A 19,040-nucleotide genomic window follows, 5' to 3' on the forward strand; every position below is an offset into this window, starting at 1 on the left:
TCACTTTCTTTCTCCTCTGCTCCAAAGCCACATCTCTGCCTCTTTCCTCATGATCTAAAGAGCATGAAAGGACAGCCACTCTCCCACTGTCTCTCTCTTTCTGTCTGCGCTCTTTCTTCACGCAGCGCCCCTGACTGTGTGTGATCCGGAGGTGTGACACTTTCCCAGTAGCCCACAGGTATCCGTTACCCAGCCAGGAGCCTTGGCACGCTGCCCACTGCCCTACCTGTCTCGGAGGGCACAATAGAGGGATGCCGTGTGAGGATCTCCTCCTGGCCCGGCCAGACTCTTTAACCCCTGCTGCCACCAGCACACCAGCAGGCCCTTTGGGAAACAGGAGGGCAGAGCATCCAGGACTGATCTTTTTTTTTTTATCTTGACTCTCTGTAGAATGAGAGAAGCAGTCAAGACTTGGCTCACATCATTACCGCCTCTGTCCTGTTCCCCTGGATGCATGTTGCTTCATTGCTTTACTTAAACCAATGCATTCCTAATTGTGCATGGTCATTCTAACCAAATAAAAAACCTTTTTAAAAAAAATGGTATGATATAATATCTATGACTAGACTGGCCACAATTCTTGGCCTGAAAACCAACAATTTATTACAAGAGGTGACAAATAATGGAAAGATTTGGAGAAGACACAGACTATAGTGCCAACTGCTTCTGATGAGTGAGAACTTTCTCTACTTTGGTGTCATCTAGTGGCCTAAATCTGCAAATACTAGAAAGTATGCTTAGTCATACTACATCAGCAATGGGCACAGAATGATGACTGGTTTGGCAATCAGGTAACCAGTGATACTGTCATAACTGTACATTGTTATTTAATTTACTGTATTTGAATTATGTTATAGGATCTTAAAGTCAGTTGCATTTATTAGCACTTAACTGGGTCCTTTAATTTAAATAAAATGACTATTGCTAATAGACGATATCTTCTTATCTATGGAGAATAAGGGAAAAGCTAGAACTAGCATGCAATCCAAAAGCTCAGTTAAATAGATGGCCTAAATAGATTTGAATACATTTCAGTCTCTGTTCTCATTTAAAAGGAGCAGCAGCATATTCATTTTCAGTCTTACCTCATTCATAGTCACTTGGCATCCTGCTCACACAAAATGGTCCGTTATTGCGTATAAATGTGAACAAAGAATGAATTCCAACATCGAATGATTTTATTGTGAAATGATTTTCCCTGAGAGCAGACTCAAAGTGTAGCTGTGGACTGATTTTTTAACCTTTTCACTTTCTCTGATAGACTGCAAGTTCTCAGGTGATTTCAAACAAGGCAAGTTAGGACACTGAACCAAAATGACCCTGACTGTGTCACTAAATTGTATTTACACAAGGTGGTGGATCAGAGTACCGCCCAGCCACGTGCAAGGACATATTTCTTAACTAAACTGTAGTGGTTTCATTTAGTTGTGCTGTTCAAAAAGTATATGATAACATCTGAACTTTGACATTAAAAATATATATATTTTAAATGTGGCACAGGTTGGAAGTTGCTTCAATAAGGGGCTTGTGATAGTGGAATCAAATGATCCTATCTTCTCGTGAACTGGGACTAGTCTTTTTCCATGAATGTGTACAAGTAACCCTAATGTGTGAACGTTAACCCCCTGTTAACCTACCCCAAACTAGATTGGTCAGGCTTAAATGACCTTAATCTGGGAATTTTGCTCAAACAATTAACATAAGATTTCTTCAAACCATTGAAGCAGAATCCAAGTACTCTATAGAATGGTCGAATTAGGAGACAATGGAGCCCTGGGCACAGACATACTAAATGCCCCACCATATTTCCTTCATAGGAGCAAGACACAGACTTAGTGGTTCTTTGGCCTCTTTGTGGTCAGTTTGTGTCTCTTTGTGGTAATTGTGTTTCACTATGTGGTAATTTTGTGTCTCTTTGTAGGTGTTTTGTATCTATTTGTGGTTGTTTGGCAATTTGCAGGTGAAGGCCAGGGAGGCCACTGACACTGTGAGGGTAGGCCTGATCAGTAATCCATCCAAGCTCTAAAGACAGTGATTTTTCTATAAAACTTTAAACTTCTATTAAACAGTTTGAAACTGATTTCAAACATTTAAAAAACTGGTTCTTAAAACACAATATGTTCCCCTATCCCGGTTTGAACGATGTTGACCCTTGGGTGCTTGGGTGGCCAGTGGTAGAGCGAGTGCCCACATGTAGAGGTGCAGTCCTCCCCAGGTTCAGAGGTTTGGTTCTGAACTGCGCAGTTTCCTGCATATCATTCCCCCTCTCTCTCCCCTTTCATATCTAAGATGGCCCTAGTAAAGGCCTAACTACCAAAAAGATCATCTTAAAAAAAAAGAAGTTGACTAATAACTGTAAACCAAATATTATACCCCTGAAAACCCAGTAGAAGTATTATAGATTTCAACATGCAATCCTGATGAGTCATACTTTTTGATGACCGGTTGTACTTTGCTTGCCATCACATCACATAAAGGCTGATCAAGGCAATTAAAAAAGAAGACGTGGACAATCAAATATGAGCAGATCAATGTCCAGTACAATGTGGTATCTGTGTATGTGTGTGTGTGTGTGTGTGTGTGTGTGTGTGTGTGTGTGTGTGTTTGAGTGTGTATTTGTGTGTGTTTGTGTGTGTATTTGTGCGTGAAGTTATAGGACTTAATCCTTTATATTACAGTGGATGAATCACAACTAATTTAAAATATTCTTCTGAGGACTTCCTTTAGACAGAATCTTATTAAAAATAAGAGTCTCTGGTTTACTGCAGCCAACATTTTCATATGGTGTCTATTTGAGTTATACAAGGGCTGATAAATGGGTCCCAACGGGTTCATCTACAGGATCCAGGACCTCAATGTGTTAGACAACTGCAGAATATGAGCTAAGCCCATGTTTCCTCCAAATGCGTAGTATAAAAGACAATGCCTTAACACTTCATTTGCATTTTAAATAAGGCACAAATTCTTTGAAGAAAAGATAACTGACACGTCGGAAAAAATATTGAAGTGCTCTCAAATTTGAAACAGAGTCACGCATCTGGCTTAGATGAGCTACTGGCAAACAGACCTGTTCCTCTGTGGGTACACCACTGACGTAAGGTACTATTCAGGCCATTAAGTTAAGCAATCAGAAATGTATTAAGCGAGGTGTTAGGTTGGTCATGGTTAGGGGGATCATTTCTGACTTTCCCCGTGTAACTCCTAACTCCGTCTTTTCAGATACACCTTAGTTCCGGGGGGCGGTTATGCTGACGGGCGATTGGTGTACGGGGCAACTTCACTGCTTCATTCATACCACTTTATTTTTATTTGCATCCTATTTTCAGTCCAACCCACCACACTTTACAAAGTGCTGGCCTCCATTTGCTGTCTTTTGGCGTGCTGTTTTCCACCTTTATCTTTTCTTCTCTTTCTCTCTCTCAAGATTTCTTGCAATCATTCTCATAAATGGCATGGCAGCAAGTATACAGCTACTACTAAGTTCAACATTGTCCTCAACTAAACATTCATATGTGGTAGGCTAAAAAAAACAAAAAAACAATTGCTGTGGATAATCAAAAACATAAACCATACAATGTTACTATAATAGCCTACTATGTTAAAAAAAAAAAAATCAGACTGCTGTTGTGTGTCATTGCTTGTTGACCAGACGGCTGGTCTGAGGAATTCCCCGCTAAACTTTTACCCGTTTCACCTTTACCCTAGAAACAATTACTGTCGCTTACGTCAAAGTGTTGCGCTACATCTCGCGATAATGATAGAATATAAATACAGCTGCTGTCCCCTCACACGTCGTATCAGTCAGCTCACTAACAGTTTGGATACACTTACAACTATCGGTGAGTCTTTTCCTGTATCTCTTTAAAGTTTCTTTGTAAACGGCGTTACAGCTAATAGTCAAGTTGTTTTTTTTAACACATTTACGGGACCTTTTATGATGCTATCAGGACAGACTACTGTAATACGGAAGTAGATCTAATTTTTGTTAAATCCTCGTGTGGGTTTATCGAGAAAAAGTTGTGTTGTGTTTGTGTTGTGATGTTTATATATCATGTAGAGACGTTACATGTTTTGTCTTGTCTTTCTATAGGTTTTGTTTCAGCAGAAATGGCAGCAGCTGCAGTGATCTCTAATCAGGTGAGTTTACTAGAAATACTTAGCGCTCCGAGCCCTATATTATTCCTAATATTTGTTGGAATGTGACATTTTAAAGACAAACTACTAGGTTATAGTTAAAGTAATGAGGCTTACGTGCAGTTTAGTGTCCCAAATTATTTTCCAATAACTGAGTGTCCCAAATGATGAGGGTCTTATTTGAGACAGGTTAAGGTTTGGGGTAGGGGTAGGATTAGGGTAGCACAGGGTGTTTAGCAGGTTCATAATTAATGGTTCATTGTTAATTGTATGGGGAATTTGGGACACTAAACTGCACGTATACCAATTAATGATACATAGTCAGAATTAAGAGAACGTGTTTTTTTTTTGTTTTTGTTTTTTTACCCTTTTACTTTCTAATGTTTGACTCAAAAGTCCAGACAATATGACGTTTGAAGAAATATGACAATTGTCCAGTTGTCTCTATTATTACTCTACTGTTATTTAAAAACTAATTGGAATAGAAACAGAGTCCTTATTTAGCAGCACGGTTGTGTAAATATGAAACTATTCTCTTTATTTCCTAGCAGAATGTGGTGGAGAGGGTGACCAGCCTTCCTCTGGTGAGCTCCACCTATGGCTTGGTGTCCAGCATGTACTCCAACACCAAGGACAACCACCCTTACATCAGGACTGTGTGTGAGGCGGCGGAGCAAGGAGTCCGGAGCATCACCTCTGTGGCCCTCACCACTGCTTCACCCATCATTGGCAAGCTGGAGCCTCAGAGTAAGAACCGTTGAGCGTGAAGTTTTACATATCCTGCTATATCCATCTGTGGACGTGACCTCAAAGTTTATAGGATGTCAAAACAAAATCCAATGATGTCAAAATGTGAGGCTAATTGCTGTATGTGCTGACCAGCTGAGTCACACAGAGCTCAAAACAGGAAATTCAGGTCATGCTGCTGGCCCTTACTCATCTTGAGCTTTCACCTACTTTTCACATTGAATCATAATAACCCTAATTTGAGCCACAAAAAAGTTTGATGTACAATTATTTCACTTAAAGGAACATTTAATCACCTTTCTCTTTTAATATTTTCTGATATCTTTGTTTCAGCTTGCATTATAACAGCTAATTTACTTTTTTTGTTGCCTACAGTTTCCATTGCCAATGACCTGGCCTGTAAAGGTTTGGACAGGATTGAGAATACCTTGCCAATTCTTAACCAGCCACCTGAGCAGGTATGTACTGGATTAATGACTAATAGCGAGCACAATTACATTCTGTCAAAAGGTCAAAGCAGTTATTATCAAGCCAAATTGCACAATGCCGTAACTGACAGTTGATGTGTTAATCTCCTCAGGGTCTAGTCATCATGACCTATGTCCTGTCTTTCTCAACTTCTGTTTTCTCACCTACTTTAAAGTCATACTTTGCCAGTCAGTTGAAAATGTATTTGCTCATGACTTTTTTTCCCCTTCCTAGATTGTCTCCAGCGCCAAGGGTGTGGTAACCAACGCGAAAGATGCTGTGACAGGCAGAGTGTCCGGTGCCAAGGACACAGTCTCAGACACTCTGAGCAGCGCTGTGGAAAAGACTCGGGGTGCGGTGCAGGATAGGATGGACAGGACCAAGGATGTCGTCAGTTGGAGTGTCAGCACAGTGCTGGAAAGCAGAGTGGCCCGACTGGTGAGCAGCGGAGTGGACACAGCCCTCAGCACCTCGGAGAGTCTGGTGGAGCAGTACCTGCCTCTGACAGAGGACGAGCTGGGTGAGTGGGGCCAAAAGTTACACCACCTACATCTTGTGTAACACACAAAACGCAGAAATCCCATTTATCACATGACTCCATTTAACTGGTGTGGTGATCGGACCACAACTAACGATGCATCTTTTTAAAGGAAATGCTTGCTGTGCTTCAAATGATGTTTAAATAACTAAAATACAAACAGGAAAGGCTTGTGAGATTAGGCCTGTTTTTTTTTTTTGTAACAAGCTGTATCAAGGGTCAGTTAATAACAGGCGGCTGGAGTATGTTTAACGATGGATTTTGTCCAGTTTCCAGGAAAACAGGATGATTATGCTCTTCTGAGAATCTAAATTTGCATCAGTGGCCAGTTTTCCTCCATCATTAAGAGTTGTTTAGAGAACTGTGGCGTGCAGAAGTGTATGACAAACAATCCACTGTTAGTTTAAATCGATCCGTTTTTAAGGGATTGACCAGTGAATGAACTACATTTTTCACAATATTAGGGCCTCCAGCTACTTTAACATGCATAACTCTGCAGCAAATATGGAAGCAAATCTCATAACAGAACTCAAGTAATCATACGTTGTTTGTCCTCATTTTTAATGTGACATTTCATGTTTCCCTCCCTTGTGACAGAGCTGGAGGCAAAAACTGTGAAAGGCTTTGACAAGAACGAGCCAAGCTACTATGTTCGCCTGGGTTCTCTCTCCACCAAGCTCCGAAAGCGGGCGTACACCAAGGCCATGACCAAAATCCAGGATGGCAAGCAGCGTAGCATGGAATTAATTTCTGAAGTGAACTCCACTGTTGACCTGGTGGGTCTCTTTAGTCAATATTAGTAGCAACTAACATAACTTAAGACAAGCTTTACAAGAAGGTTCCTTAACATGAAATGGGGACAAACCTCAACAACTGCGTACTAGTAACACAGAAAGAAGCTGACATTTTCATTAACATTCTACCCTGAAGTGGCTTATAAAAAGCACATCATTCATTTTACCGGTTACAGACAGAAAACTTACATTTAAAAGGTTTGTTTTTCTAGATTGAATATGGCAGGAAGAATATTGACGGGGCTAACCAGATGGTAAACAACAGGCTTAACTCCCTATTAGCGTGGAAGTCCAGTGGTCCAAACCAGGAGAATGATCACGAGGCAGAGGTAAGCAGGTGGACAACACATTGCATATTGATACATTGAAATAACTAGCTCAATATGTCAAGGAAAGATGAATACGTGGGTTACAACACGTTTCTTTGCATTGGAAGTGTGTGAAGTTATTTATTTTTTCATCTCCTCCACTTAGGTTATAGAGTCTCGCACCTTGACCATGGCCCATTCCCTCACCCAGCAGCTCCAGACCACCTGTCTGGTCCTCGCCTCCAACCTACATGGCCTCCCCAACCACATCCAGCAGGAGGTGCTCTCCCTCAGCAGATCTGCCACACAGATCTACAGCAGTTTCAGCAAATCCATGGCACTGGGAGATCTGCCAGACAGTGTGCTGAGCAGCAGCAAAGTCCAGCTGGGCAAAATTAAAAAATCCCTAGACAACGTCATGGATTACCTGGTCAATAACACGCCGCTCAACTGGCTGGTAGGTCCTTTCTACCCACGGATGGAGCCGACTGACGCACCGGCTTCTGCTGCCTGCAGCACACAAGCTACGTCCTCCAGCTCTCCCTCCACCCAGTCACACAGAGAGGAGCCCATGGAAGTCGAGATGAAGTCACTACATTCCCAGCAGAAGTGATCCATCGCAGCTTAATGTTCCAAGTTTTTAAGTAACGCATTCTGCTTTGTTGGCAAAAATTTAACTATAAAGTGTCTATTATAGTGCCATGTCAATCATGCTGTTTTTATAAAAAAAAAAGTGCAATTCTTGCTGAAATCTTTGTTAGCCAAATCTGGCCAAGCCTAATCCTGTACCTTCTACATAAAATACTGGAATTTAAATTTGTTTGTCTTTTCCTTTACAAAAGAATTTGAAACTTTGGAAAAAAAAGCTTTAAAAGTAATGACATTTACTAAGTCAAATTAAATGTGGTGAGATCTCAATTGCTTGGTACTCCAAGAGCAGACAAATCATAATCTGGTCTAGGATTAGAATGTACACCTCTGCTATGCCACAGTAAACAGAGCTGTTACCTAGTTCCCTTCAAAATAACTACATATGACTTACAGATTAGTAATGTAAACTAAGTCAATCCATTTTAAAAATGTGATGTATTTGGCATTTTATAGACTAGAAGCAAAAAGTAAAATACAAATAAGCTTTATTATACATTTTCTCAACTTTGACAGCCAAAGCACAACTTTTACAAAAACATTAAACCCAATTTAAATATTTATTTCAAAAGAATATAAAAACGTTTTCAATCCAAACAGAGCATCCTGGTCACAGTGGATCTTTACTCATTGATTGCAGCGACTTCGGCTCGCTAGATAGTCCATCAGCCTCTGAAAATCCAAAATTGTACATTTAATAAAAACTTGAATACATTTTAAATGGCTTCTGCCAAGTCCCTTGTTCTGAAAATGAGATGAACACTCAGAAGTCCAGTTTGTTTAAAAAAAAAAAAAAAAAAGGAACTTTACATTACCTTGAGCTTCTGCATCTGGCACATTGCCACATCATCCAGCAGGTCCAAGTTAATTTCATCCTTTGTCTCTTCAGAAAAGCACACAGTCTAGGAAGGAAAAGAACCATAGGAACACCTACATGTTCAGAGACTAATATTCCAGGCCTTTTTTTTAATATTCATACATACAACTAAATATTAGCTGTAAAGGAAGACAGGTATATTCTACAAAACTTTAATTATGGCAGTGGGGAAACCGTCTCCTTGGGTCTGGAAGTGGTTCACTGCTTTATTCAAATGCCTTTTATTTTTTATTTTAAGAGCATATAGTCTTAAAAAGGTTTGGACAAATTCCCTTGCTTTGTAAAATTAAACATTGCTTAAGCGCTGGTACCAAGTGACAAGGATTAAACCATAGAAATAAAAATTCTATGTCTATGGATACAACAGTACCTGTCCCTGTGCTGTGGTAACAGTGACGTGTGCAGCGGAGCCTGCCATTGAACAGTGCAGGTCACCAGCAGAGACGACAGACCTGGGACAGCACAATATTCACCAATCAATGGTTTGTTAAATATGCTCGTACAATTCTTTAAAAATTAAAACCATCCTTATGCGCCTATCATGGATGTAAGAGCTATATACACACGCACGTATACAACGATGCGTTTTGTTTTACTGGAGGCAGTAACGGACCTGAGTTTAAGTTTAGTCGGTATGGTCTGGTCATTGGCCTTGGCCAAGAGGCCCCGAGTTCTTTTGCCAGCGAGTAAGGGCCCCCTGTAGCAAATAAGTGCAATGTTAAGGCCTCCATACTAAATACATTTACCACATGTATTACAACGTCACTTCCAATCTTACCCGGGATTTCCAATGCTGCTACTACCTAATGGTCTGGTCGCTTTTGTCCCCTTTCCGCCCTAAAAGGAAAGAAGATAGCCATGGACAGATAACCTTTGATTGGGCAAACGTTAACTGCTGCTATACTTACCTTAATGGTCTTGGATGAGGACTTCTGGGCTGGTTTAGAATCCGTTGATTTTACTTTAAAAAGAAAAAAGGATTTCACAAAATAATTTCAGACATTGAAGTTCCATGCATGAATTTATGGTCAAGATAAATGTACTTATGGTTTAATAGTTTCACCTCTTTTACTGCGTACCCTCGCGAGTGGCTGCTGCATCTCAAGGGACTCATTCTGCGAAAGGCGAGAATGATGCCCGTTATATTAAAGAAGCACCTCTAGGTGGCAGCAGTTAGAGGCTTCAGACAACGGACTCAACTCACCTTCATGGCAATTGACACCTCACTTGCTGAGATTTCCTCCTCTAACAGAGCAGACAGGGTGATGAGAAATTAACGCGGTGAGAATGTCAGACATCCTTGGACGAGTCCGTCATCTTAACTTGTGAAAGAGGAGGACTCACCTCTTATCAGATCCCCTATTAACGTGTTTTGAAGTGAAGGAAGCATCTTCATCAGTTCCACTTTGAAGACTTTGTCCACGGTTGACAACATGTTATCCAATTTGGCTTCTAACTCGTTCATACGCTCTTGTGCTGTCAGGAAAACAAAGTCCGCCATTTTAAAAAAAAATTTTTTTTTTAAGACCAACTGGTGCAGCTAGAGCATGTGAAACCTGACATTTGACCTGCAGTTACTATCAAACCTTCTTTCTCAAACTGTTGAATGAAGAGATCCAGTCTGCACCGTCGCATCTCCCGGTCCAGTTGTTCTTTAACGTGGGCTTTTCCGGCGTTTCTCGTCCGCCTCGGTGGCATCCTGTCCTCTCAAAGTCAGCAGCTGTGTGTGAAAATGCCTCCGCTTCCAGTCAAACCTTTAAATGCTACTAACACGCACCTGCGACCATTTAACGTTAAATTAAGATATGCAATGCACGCGCTTGAAGGTAGCCTACAGTATATCCTCTGCGCGTTCACTCAGAGCGGAGTTTAGCTGCTGTACTTCGAATTCACCTCTTAAATGGAACAAATAGCGACGTGGAAGACTCGACAGGGTTTTCCATAGTAACAAGGGTCTCATTTATCTACATAAATACGTTTATTTGTCTGTTACATTAAGGCGAAGTGTGAATTGTTTAATGCGTCGTTTATTATTGTGGATTAATCGACAGTGTTTTCCAAAGTTCCATATTGACATGCATCTTAGCTACATAGGCCGACTGATAGGCCTATCTTTGTGAGTCATGCAGGTTTATGAACAATATTTTTTTTCCTCGTCTTTGCTAACCCGTCCCTCCCTGCCCTCTAACGTGATTTCTGTTTTAATTGAATTTAGTTTAATATGGCTTTTCAATTAACCGCTTTGTTCACCTGTCTACCATATAAGTTACAGAGGGGATACACAACATATCAGGCCGTATTTTCACCTTATATTTTGTGTATCCCCTCCCCTAACATGCAAAGGGTCTGTACTGTCATCATGTTATTTTCTGTCGTTACCAGGTCACAATAAACAACATGAGATAATATGGAGATGTCTGCTGTTTTCTAGCAAAAGTTACAGAGGGGATACACATTATATCAGGCCGTTTTTCACCTGATATAATGTGTAGACACAGAAAATAACACACATGATGACAGGACAGACCCTTTGCATGTTAGGGGAGGGGATATACATTATATTAGGTGAAAAACAGCCTGATATAGGCCTAATGTGTATCCCTTCTGTAACTTTTGCCCAGAGACATCTCCATATTATATCAGGTTGTTCACTGTGACCTGGTAAACACTGAAAATAACACACATGATGACAGGAGAGGACCTATGCATGTTAGTGTTATGGGGCAGCTGGGTGCTTCCGTCCTGGGTGTGTTTGTGTCTGTGTCTCTCTCCCCTTTTCCCTGTCTGTGTGTCTGTTTTCCCGGAGCGGCGGAATGTAGGTCAAGGGGCGTGGCCGGGCGATCGACCTACCTGCTCTGCTGCCGGCGATTCTTCAATCACATCTGCTCAGCTGTTGCAGATTCTCCTAATCACGGCTGCAGTATTTAGCCCCGGTCGGAACCTTCCTTCGGCGCCAGATCGTTACAACTACCAAAGTGGTAACGGCTCCCAGCCGCTCAACTACGTTGTTACTCCTGTAAGCTTAAGTTTTTGCCTCTTCTTTGTTCCTCGAGCTCCTTACTGATCTGTTGTTTTTTCCTCGCCTGATTCAGACCGACACTACAAGACCTGTTTGCCGTTGGCTGCTGTTCTACTAGCTCCTCGCCTCTCTGCCGTGCCACCCTCCTGCTCGGATCCCTGTGAGCGTTTTGGACACCCTACACTCTGCTTATCCCGCTGCTATCCTGTCCCCTCCACTAACGTAGCTTACCTGTCCTTGCCTGCTTTGTCTTTTTTTGTCGCGAAAAAGTGTTTAGACACTTAAACCATTTTTTTCCTCTGAGTTCGTGTCGTGAGCCTCTGTGTTCTGGGTCATAACCACAGCCATAATAGTTAGGGGAGGGGATACACATGATATCAGGTGAAAAACGGCTTGATATAATGTGTATCCCCTCTGTAACTTTTGCTTCGAAAAAAGCTGACATCTCCATATTATCTCAGGTTGTTTGTGACCTGGTAAAGACAGAAAATAACACATGACAGGACAGAGCCTTTGCATGTTAGGGGAGGGGATACACATAACGGGTGAAAGACAGCTTCATATTTTGTGAATCCCCTCTAACTTTTGCTAGAAAACAGCAGACCTCTCCATATTATCTCAAAAAATAAAACAAATGACAGGACAGACCCCTTTGCATGTTAGGGAAGGGGATACACATATCAGGTGAAAAATGGCCTGATATTTTGTGTATCCCCTCTAACTTTTGCTAGAAAAACAGCAGACATCTCCATATTATCTCAGGTTGTTTATTGTGACCTGGTAGACACGGAAAATAACACACATGATGACAGGACAGACCCTTTGCCTGTTAGGGGAGGGGATACGCATTATATCAGGTGAAAAAAACAGCCTGATATAATGTGTATCCCCTCTGTAACTTATATGGTAGACAGATGAACAAAGCGGTTAATTGAAAAGCCATATTAAACTAAATTCAATTAAAACAGAAATCACGTATTGTTCATAAACCTGCATGACTCACAAAGATAGGCCTATCAGTCGGCCTATGTAGCTAAGATGCATGTCAATATGGAACTTTGGAAAACACTGTCGATTAATCCACAATAATAAACGACGCATTAAACAATTCACACTTCGCCTTAATGTAACAGACAAATAAACGTATTTATGTAGATAAATGAGACCCTTGTTACTATGGAAAATCCTGTCGAGTCTTCCACGTCGCTATTTGTTCCATTTAAGAGGTGAATTCGAAGTACAGCAGCTAAACTCCACTCTGAGGGAAAACAAATCCTGGAGGGGATAAGTACCTTGGCACGACACCGGAAACTCAGTCATGAAGTTCCCCCAGGTGTTGAGTTGCTGTGGGGAACGATCTAGCTTTTTATATGTTAACATAGGCTATAAACATCAGTCAAATATAGAAGGCTACACATTTAACAGGATCCTTTGTGTCATCTCTGTAAATGCCTGCTTCAAAACCATTGTAAAAGCAGAATATGGATTAATTTATGTGGAAAGTGGGCCCTCCATCATTTTGGGCAAATAAATGCCCTTATTTTGGAGGGTGTCATTAAGGAAAGGAAGAGTTGGGAAGATATGGAGAAAATAATGAAAGAACGAGAATTTACTTGGGAGGGGGCTTAGATGCTGACCAGAAGATCAAGGTTAGGAAGATACCAAAGGCTTCACAGCATGAAAGTATCAGCAGACATCAGCCACCATAAAAGAAGACAGTATATGCAAAATAATATAAATCACAACAGCTTCTCACTCGTGACACTGAACAAATTCTCATCATCACAGAGACAAAAAAAAGGACATTTCCTTTTCAATCAGTTCACAAACTCATTTATTGCAGCGCACTCAAGTGTAGACATTCAATTTCTTTCCACAGGACGGTAAGATATCACTTATGTATATCATCTATTGTTAAACAACAGTCTCTTCTGTACATCCTCTGCCATCTGGTCAAATTTACAAAATCAGTACAGAGTGGGATCCCTTGAGACAGATTAAAAGGGAAAGGGGGGATTTGTTATTCATGAAAATGCTAAATTACAGTCTGAAATCCAAATGTCAATGATACAAAAATAAATAACTGAGACTTTCCTTTTGTTTTGGAGGAAACACTACTGTTTGTTCCTAATATTAAGAGGTGGGCTGATCTCATCCTCACCCTGGGTTAAGGTCAGGTTTTAATCTATGCAGTGCAAATTAAATATTTCACAATATTATCGCTTCTGTACAAGTCACTCTCCCAAGTCTACAATTGGACCATCTACACCCATTTCCCAACAGTTCATCACAGCACTTTGCTTTCTTCTGTCTGTTTCAGCATTTAGTGGAATGTCATGTTCTAAAATGATTTATTTCTTAACAGTGTCAGCAGTACTGAAGAAGCCTTTTGCAGTATATAGCTCTAATTGATACCAAGATCATCCAAAGCTACTGTGTAAACCATAAAATAAATCTTGTCCACAAATAGTATAGCCAATTTAAAAAAAAGAAAGAAAACTGGTTCGTTCTATGCTAAAGTAAGAAATAGCCCCAGACCAGTACATGTGAGTTACAGTTCTAATTTAACACTACAATAAGGCACATTAGCTGAACAAGTAAAGTATGTTACTGTTAAAAAATGCAGATATTAAAAACACAAGCTGGACTGACTGCTCCGTCACTGAGGGACCGAGTTGTCTTTTCCTGCAAGTGAACGTGGGTCTTTGTTTTAAAGTGTGGGAATCAGTAGTGTGGCATGCCTTTTCACTTCCCATTGATGTATTTTATAATCTCTTCCTCCAATCGGCTGGTTTTAATCACACGCGATTGAGTGTTGTTGCAGGGATCAATAATACTTCTTTAAGACCTGTTTTGATTGCAGGGCTTCTGGAATGTTGTAGAATCAATTTCAGTGATTGATAATTAGTGATTGTCCTCAGTCCTCTCCCATTTACATGTGTGCTTCCAATGCATATTTACACAGACAGCTCTGAACCTGTACATTTACAATGAAACAAACTTCAACATTAATTAAGACTTGGATCACACAAAAAGTCAAAGCATCGAGACGCGTTGCCTTAAAAAAAAACAGGCAACCTTGGCTTCAGATTTACCCCCCCTAGGTAAACAATATGTACAAAAAGACAGGTGGACTTGAGTCACAGTTTTCTTTTTTTCCTTTTTTTTTTTAAAGAAAGTGCACAAACTAACACTCCGGGTATGTACACTGATCTAATCTGGGGACAGTTATGACTGATTTAAGCAAAATGGGCAAAAGGCTACAAGACAGAGAAATGAACACACACACATACACACACGTCTACACTATAGGGGCAGTAAATACATTCTGTACAATGACTAATCATTCTATACACCATCTGTAATGAACTAGTCACTACTCAACTAGTCGCAAAAGATTCACTGCAGCTGTCCAAGCCACTTACAGATACAGTCCCACCTTTAAGTAGCCTATGAAAAGCATCATTAGGTTTGTAAAAAAAGCAGACGAAGGGGATCTTCCAAGACAAGAGGAAGAAGAAGTACCATGTTTGGGCGATGGGAGGTGTTTAAATACAAAATAATTTTTAGTACTTCACTTCTGCGTTTGTGGTCAGATGATGGGGGTCCCGAAGCATTTAAGGCACCACTGGACGCTGGGGCTGGGCGGTCGATCAATGCGGTGCAAAGACTTGAGCTGCTCGGCGCTCAGTTCGTCGTAAGCCAGGCGGTACTCCCTGTCAAAGGCCTCTGCAGGTGAGCAGTAGAGGAAAGGAGGGTGGATTCACAAAGTCAGAAAAGAGAGCAGAAGGGTGTCTTTGATTTTGCGTTACATGTACCACTCTTTACCTTTTAAGGACAGCTAGAAAGAAATATTAAACCAGCGTCACATTTAATAACCCCCAAAAAAATGAAAATGCTGGGGGGAAAAAACATCAAAAAGACAACATGATATCATGACTTCGCGTAAACATACACACCACTTTCTAAAGCCAAGTGGCGCGTGATACCTGTACGCATTATGAGCTATCCACGTGTATGTCTACGCTTGCATTTGGAGCTATCAGCGTGTATGTTTACGCCAGAACGGGACGTTGCATTTGAAAAGATGAACGGGACGGTTGGATTTACAAAAATAATAAACGGGACGCGGGACAACAACGGCACGATTGGGTTTAGGAAAAGAACAACGGGGTTGGGTTTAGTAAAAGAAGAACGCAACAGTTGGGTTTAGGAAACGTGACACGCGGGACACGATCTCCGGTCTTCTGGGTGAAAGTCCTGCGTTTGACCCATCCACCACCCCAAACAACCGTCCTACGCGGATTTTCGGCCTTTCATACTACTCGCTACGCCGTCAACTGACACACAATCGCAAGAAGAAGAATGTAAGTCAATGGAGGCCAAACGGCGTTGATAAACACGCTAAAAAGCGATTATGCGTCTTGATAACACGCCAAAATGGCATACGAATTGGCGTGTCATAAATACGTCACTTCATGAGATCAGTCTGAAAAAAGACATAATACAACTAAGGAACATTTCTCTCGTCTCTCTCTCTCTTTTTTTTTTTTACAGCCTTGATTGATTTCACTCACCTACGTCGATGTTCTCCTTCCCCAAGGCCACCAGTGAGAGGAACAATATTTCTCGATAGATACTCCTGAGAGAAATACAGGACACAGAGAAGAGACATAAGGTGTTTTCATTTACGATTGTCCAAATGCTTTGCAGAAAAATCTTGAACCAATAAAAAGAAGGAAAAAGTGCTTCAAGAAGAGTTTAATCGGACATATCTCTGAGAGGGAGGACAAAAGTCTGACCTCTGCCGTTTGACACCCTCAGGGCGCCGCTTGATCTCTCGGATCAACAGGTTGATTGGCCCGTAGACGTCGTTGGTCTGGATGTTGCGAACAATTGTGTTGAGGAGGGTGCGAATCTCCTGGTGGTCCGTCGGAGCCAATGTCCCCTTCTTCTCCACTAGAAAACATCATGCGCACCATCACAAAGACTGTTATTCTATCCTTTTTAGTAAGAAGCCTCAAGTCTGGCCAACAGTGACATTGTATCCAAAGAGGTAGAATAACTATTTTTATTATTATTATTATTATGTCATTTTCTTGACACAATTTCAACTAATGTTATGTCAATCCATTACAGCATGCCCTTCCTGAAACATTCATATTTAGCTCAATTTGCTATACCTCTGCACACTTCCTTTAGGACATTGGAAATAGTTGTCTTTGTCTCCCCCTAGTGGTAGAGAAGGTTTCTACAAATAAAAACACATCAGGCCATTTGAAATTCACATTCACAAATTCTTCACATAGTGGCAGTAAAAGTGTATAACTTTTTTATGGTGGGACCACTACAATAATGGCTAATACAGGAGGGTGGGACACTCACACAAGGTCCTCCAGAGCAGGTAGAGGGGCTCTCCATGTTCCTGGTGCAGGTTAATGTTGTCCCACAGGAGCTGGACGTATACTTGCTTACTGTCCTGGGACAGTGACGTTAGGGGCAGCTGCAAACATAGAACTTTTTGTTATATTCCTGCCAAAGAGACCACAAAGGAAACATAGGACAGGCTGAAGTCACTTGCTTGGGACAGAATGAGTTCCCTGACAAAGAGTGAATGACAAATAAGTAAATATGAAGAAAAGCCATAACAAAAGAGACAGAAAGAATAATGACAGTTGACATGTAAAGTCTTTAACCTGTACTCCTTTGTTGCAGTGTTCAGAGGTAAGGATGAGACCAGGTAGGTGAGTGTGCAGGTCCAGGCGTCGGAAATACCAAACCAGGTTCCAGAAGATGATGGGGTGCTGGCTAAGGAACTTGTGGGTGTAGATCACCTGGTTGGACATGACAGAGTAGCTGCGTGACGTTTGCTATAAAGCAGACTGTGAGTGAGTGAGAGTGAGAGAGAGAGAAAGAGAAGAGTGTGTGCGTGCGTGCGTGTACCTGATCTCCCTCGTTCTCCAACAGGGTCTCCAGCTCCTTGCGCAGCACCAAGGGGCTGAGGTACGGTACGGACACAGGCTTGGGGTTCGGCCGTTTAGTCCCCATGCCATCCTGACAAACACACACACTAATCGTTATCACTCACTGCAGCTATAGCAGTATCAGCAATACTTAAACACAATGGGGTTAGTGTTGTGACAGACAGTAGTACTGACCGACACCTCCTGCAGGCTGCAGGGCAGGCTGGTGGTGGAGACGCCATGTCCAGGTCTCTGGGAGTAGTCCAGGCTCTGCAGCGGGCCGCCAACACTGTTGCTGCGCGTCAGTGACGTCCCACTGCATCTCTGCTGCTTCCCCGCTGCCTCATGCTCCAGGAGACCAAGGGGGTCCGACTGCACCGGCTCTGGAATCAGACTAGAAACACAACAGACAAAGAGGGCTCAGGAAGAGATGGTGCTACAAGAATCTGGGCTAGTATTCCCTTGCGTAGCTCAGCTTAGCTTCTTGGGGTTTTAGCCATGGGTTTTCACATCCAGTGTCAAACTGTAGCACTTTATGTGCTTTGGGTGTTTCACATGAAGTCGCTTGGTGTATACCTCTTGTGTGTTCCGGGCAGATTATCTGAAGTCTCCCTTGGTTCCTCTTCAGGGAAAGAAATAAGGTCAGATGTCTTAATATCAGCTGAGCTTCTGGCTGTTGGCTGGGTACTGTAGCTGTGGATACTGTCTCCTGAGGCACTGGGATTCATGTAGAACCTGAGAGGGAAAATCACAGAATAGTACGTTTTGAAAACTACGTTCTTCAGCTTTGACCCTAACATTACTTCAAAATAAGGACACGGGTGAAGTGAATTCTAAGACAACAGATTCTTACCCGGTTGCTGTGCGCAAGTCGTGAAACTCGACATGCAACAAGGGAAGAAAGGCTGTGCGACAGAAAGGACAGTTGGTATTCAGGTTGGAGTCATCAGCTGTCCAGCCTGCCATTATCTCTTCATCGTACACCAGGGCTTCACAAGAGCGGCACTGGGAGCAGCTGGACATCAGCACCTGTCAGCAGGGAAATATGCCCAACCAGTTAGGAGTTGTTCCAGTGTTCATGTTGGCAGTGAGAGCACAGCAGCAGCTGCAATTTGGGGTTGTTTGTGTATGTACAGTATGTCTGACCTCCAGTGCACAGTTCTGGTAAATGCTGGAGGAGGAAGCGTGATGCGAGGAGCTTTGCTCAGAGTCTGGACCCCTGCCTGCTCGTCCTGGGGTCGGATCTGCAGATTAAAAAAAATTAAAAAAACCTCATTAGGCCATTCTCTTCCATTTCCCTCACATATTTGCCCGACAGAATGAATGCTTACGTGTCTGGTGGGTCCCTCGGCCTGTGTCACTGCTGCCACTGCTGCTGCCCAGGCTGGTGCTGCTCTGGTTGAGGCCGTTGGCCACCAACCCTGGGATGACACCTCTCTCAGGGCTGTCATCTACGTCATGTGCAGCCAGCATGTGCTCATCCAGATGGGACGGGAAGCCGCCACCGCCCTGAGCTTGTTCTTCCTGCAGAGTAAAGTTAGATG

General features: G+C 42.1%; 3 protein-coding genes across 6 annotated transcripts in view; 1 reads left to right on the forward strand and 2 right to left on the reverse strand.

Moving 5' to 3' along the window:
- Positions 1-3,737: 3,737 nt before the first annotated feature.
- plin2 (perilipin 2) lies at positions 3,738-7,805 on the forward strand. Of its 2 annotated transcripts, none has more exons than XM_078276352.1 (8): positions 3,738-3,839; positions 4,091-4,137; positions 4,683-4,881; positions 5,257-5,339; positions 5,584-5,869; positions 6,485-6,663; positions 6,894-7,010; positions 7,156-7,805. In XM_078276352.1, the coding sequence occupies exons 1-8, from the start codon at positions 3,755-3,757 to the stop codon at positions 7,600-7,602; spliced, it is 1,443 nt and encodes a 480-aa protein (XP_078132478.1). In that variant the 5' UTR covers positions 3,738-3,754; the 3' UTR covers positions 7,603-7,805. The 2 variants fall into 2 exon arrangements, with proteins under 2 accessions (XP_078132478.1, XP_078132479.1); XM_078276353.1 differs by having other exon boundaries at positions 4,686-4,881.
- A 309-nt stretch (positions 7,806-8,114) lies between these two features.
- Positions 8,115-11,451, reverse strand: cdca9 (cell division cycle associated 9). The gene is made up of 11 exons (XM_078275950.1): positions 11,365-11,451; positions 10,101-10,234; positions 9,859-9,990; positions 9,719-9,759; positions 9,578-9,629; positions 9,423-9,475; positions 9,293-9,351; positions 9,128-9,211; positions 8,885-8,966; positions 8,453-8,539; positions 8,115-8,309 (listed from the first exon to the last, which is right to left on the reverse strand). Exons 2-11 carry the CDS (start codon positions 10,210-10,212, stop codon positions 8,265-8,267), a joined length of 747 nt encoding a protein of 248 aa, XP_078132076.1. The 5' UTR covers positions 10,213-10,234; positions 11,365-11,451; the 3' UTR covers positions 8,115-8,264.
- A 3,228-nt stretch (positions 11,452-14,679) lies between these two features.
- dennd4c (DENN/MADD domain containing 4C) overlaps positions 14,680-19,040 on the reverse strand; it is a 35,502-nt gene continuing 31,141 nt past the window's right edge. For all 3 annotated transcript variants that reach the window (XM_078276538.1, XM_078276537.1, XM_078276536.1), the window contains 11 exons: positions 18,828-19,020; positions 18,643-18,740; positions 18,350-18,525; positions 18,073-18,231; positions 17,692-17,890; positions 17,477-17,587; positions 17,230-17,367; positions 16,919-17,036; positions 16,336-16,492; positions 16,111-16,175; positions 14,680-15,262 (listed from right to left, as the gene is read on the reverse strand). In XM_078276538.1, the coding sequence (XP_078132664.1) occupies positions 15,126-15,262; positions 16,111-16,175; positions 16,336-16,492; positions 16,919-17,036; positions 17,230-17,367; positions 17,477-17,587; positions 17,692-17,890; positions 18,073-18,231; positions 18,350-18,525; positions 18,643-18,740; positions 18,828-19,020 (1,551 nt within the window). In that variant the 3' untranslated portion in view covers positions 14,680-15,125. The remainder of the gene's footprint in view (positions 15,263-16,110; positions 16,176-16,335; positions 16,493-16,918; positions 17,037-17,229; positions 17,368-17,476; positions 17,588-17,691; positions 17,891-18,072; positions 18,232-18,349; positions 18,526-18,642; positions 18,741-18,827; positions 19,021-19,040) is intronic.

This window comes from Sander vitreus, chromosome 19, assembly GCF_031162955.1.
Source record: "Sander vitreus isolate 19-12246 chromosome 19, sanVit1, whole genome shotgun sequence".
Lineage (NCBI taxonomy): Eukaryota > Metazoa > Chordata > Actinopteri > Perciformes > Percidae > Sander > Sander vitreus.

Bases quoted from the DNA above. Each gene is read 5' to 3' on its own strand.
- cdca9 (XM_078275950.1), bottom strand. From the start codon at position 10,212: ATGCCACCGAGGCGGACGAGAAACGCCGGAAAAGCCCACGTTAAAGAA. The intron at 9,352-9,422 runs GTAAGTATAGCA...CTTTCCTTTTAG, and splicing joins CCTCATCCAAGACCATTAAG to GGCGGAAAGGGGACAAAAGC. The intron at 8,540-8,884 runs GTACTGTTGTAT...TTTCCTTCCTAG, and splicing joins TTACCACAGCACAGGGACAG to ACTGTGTGCTTTTCTGAAGA.
- plin2 (XM_078276352.1), top strand. From the start codon at position 3,755: ATGATAGAATATAAATACAGCTGCTGTCCCCTCACACGTCGTATCAGT. The intron at 3,840-4,090 runs GTGAGTCTTTTC...GTCTTTCTATAG, and splicing joins GGATACACTTACAACTATCG to GTTTTGTTTCAGCAGAAATG. The intron at 6,664-6,893 runs GTGGGTCTCTTT...TTGTTTTTCTAG, and splicing joins TGAACTCCACTGTTGACCTG to ATTGAATATGGCAGGAAGAA.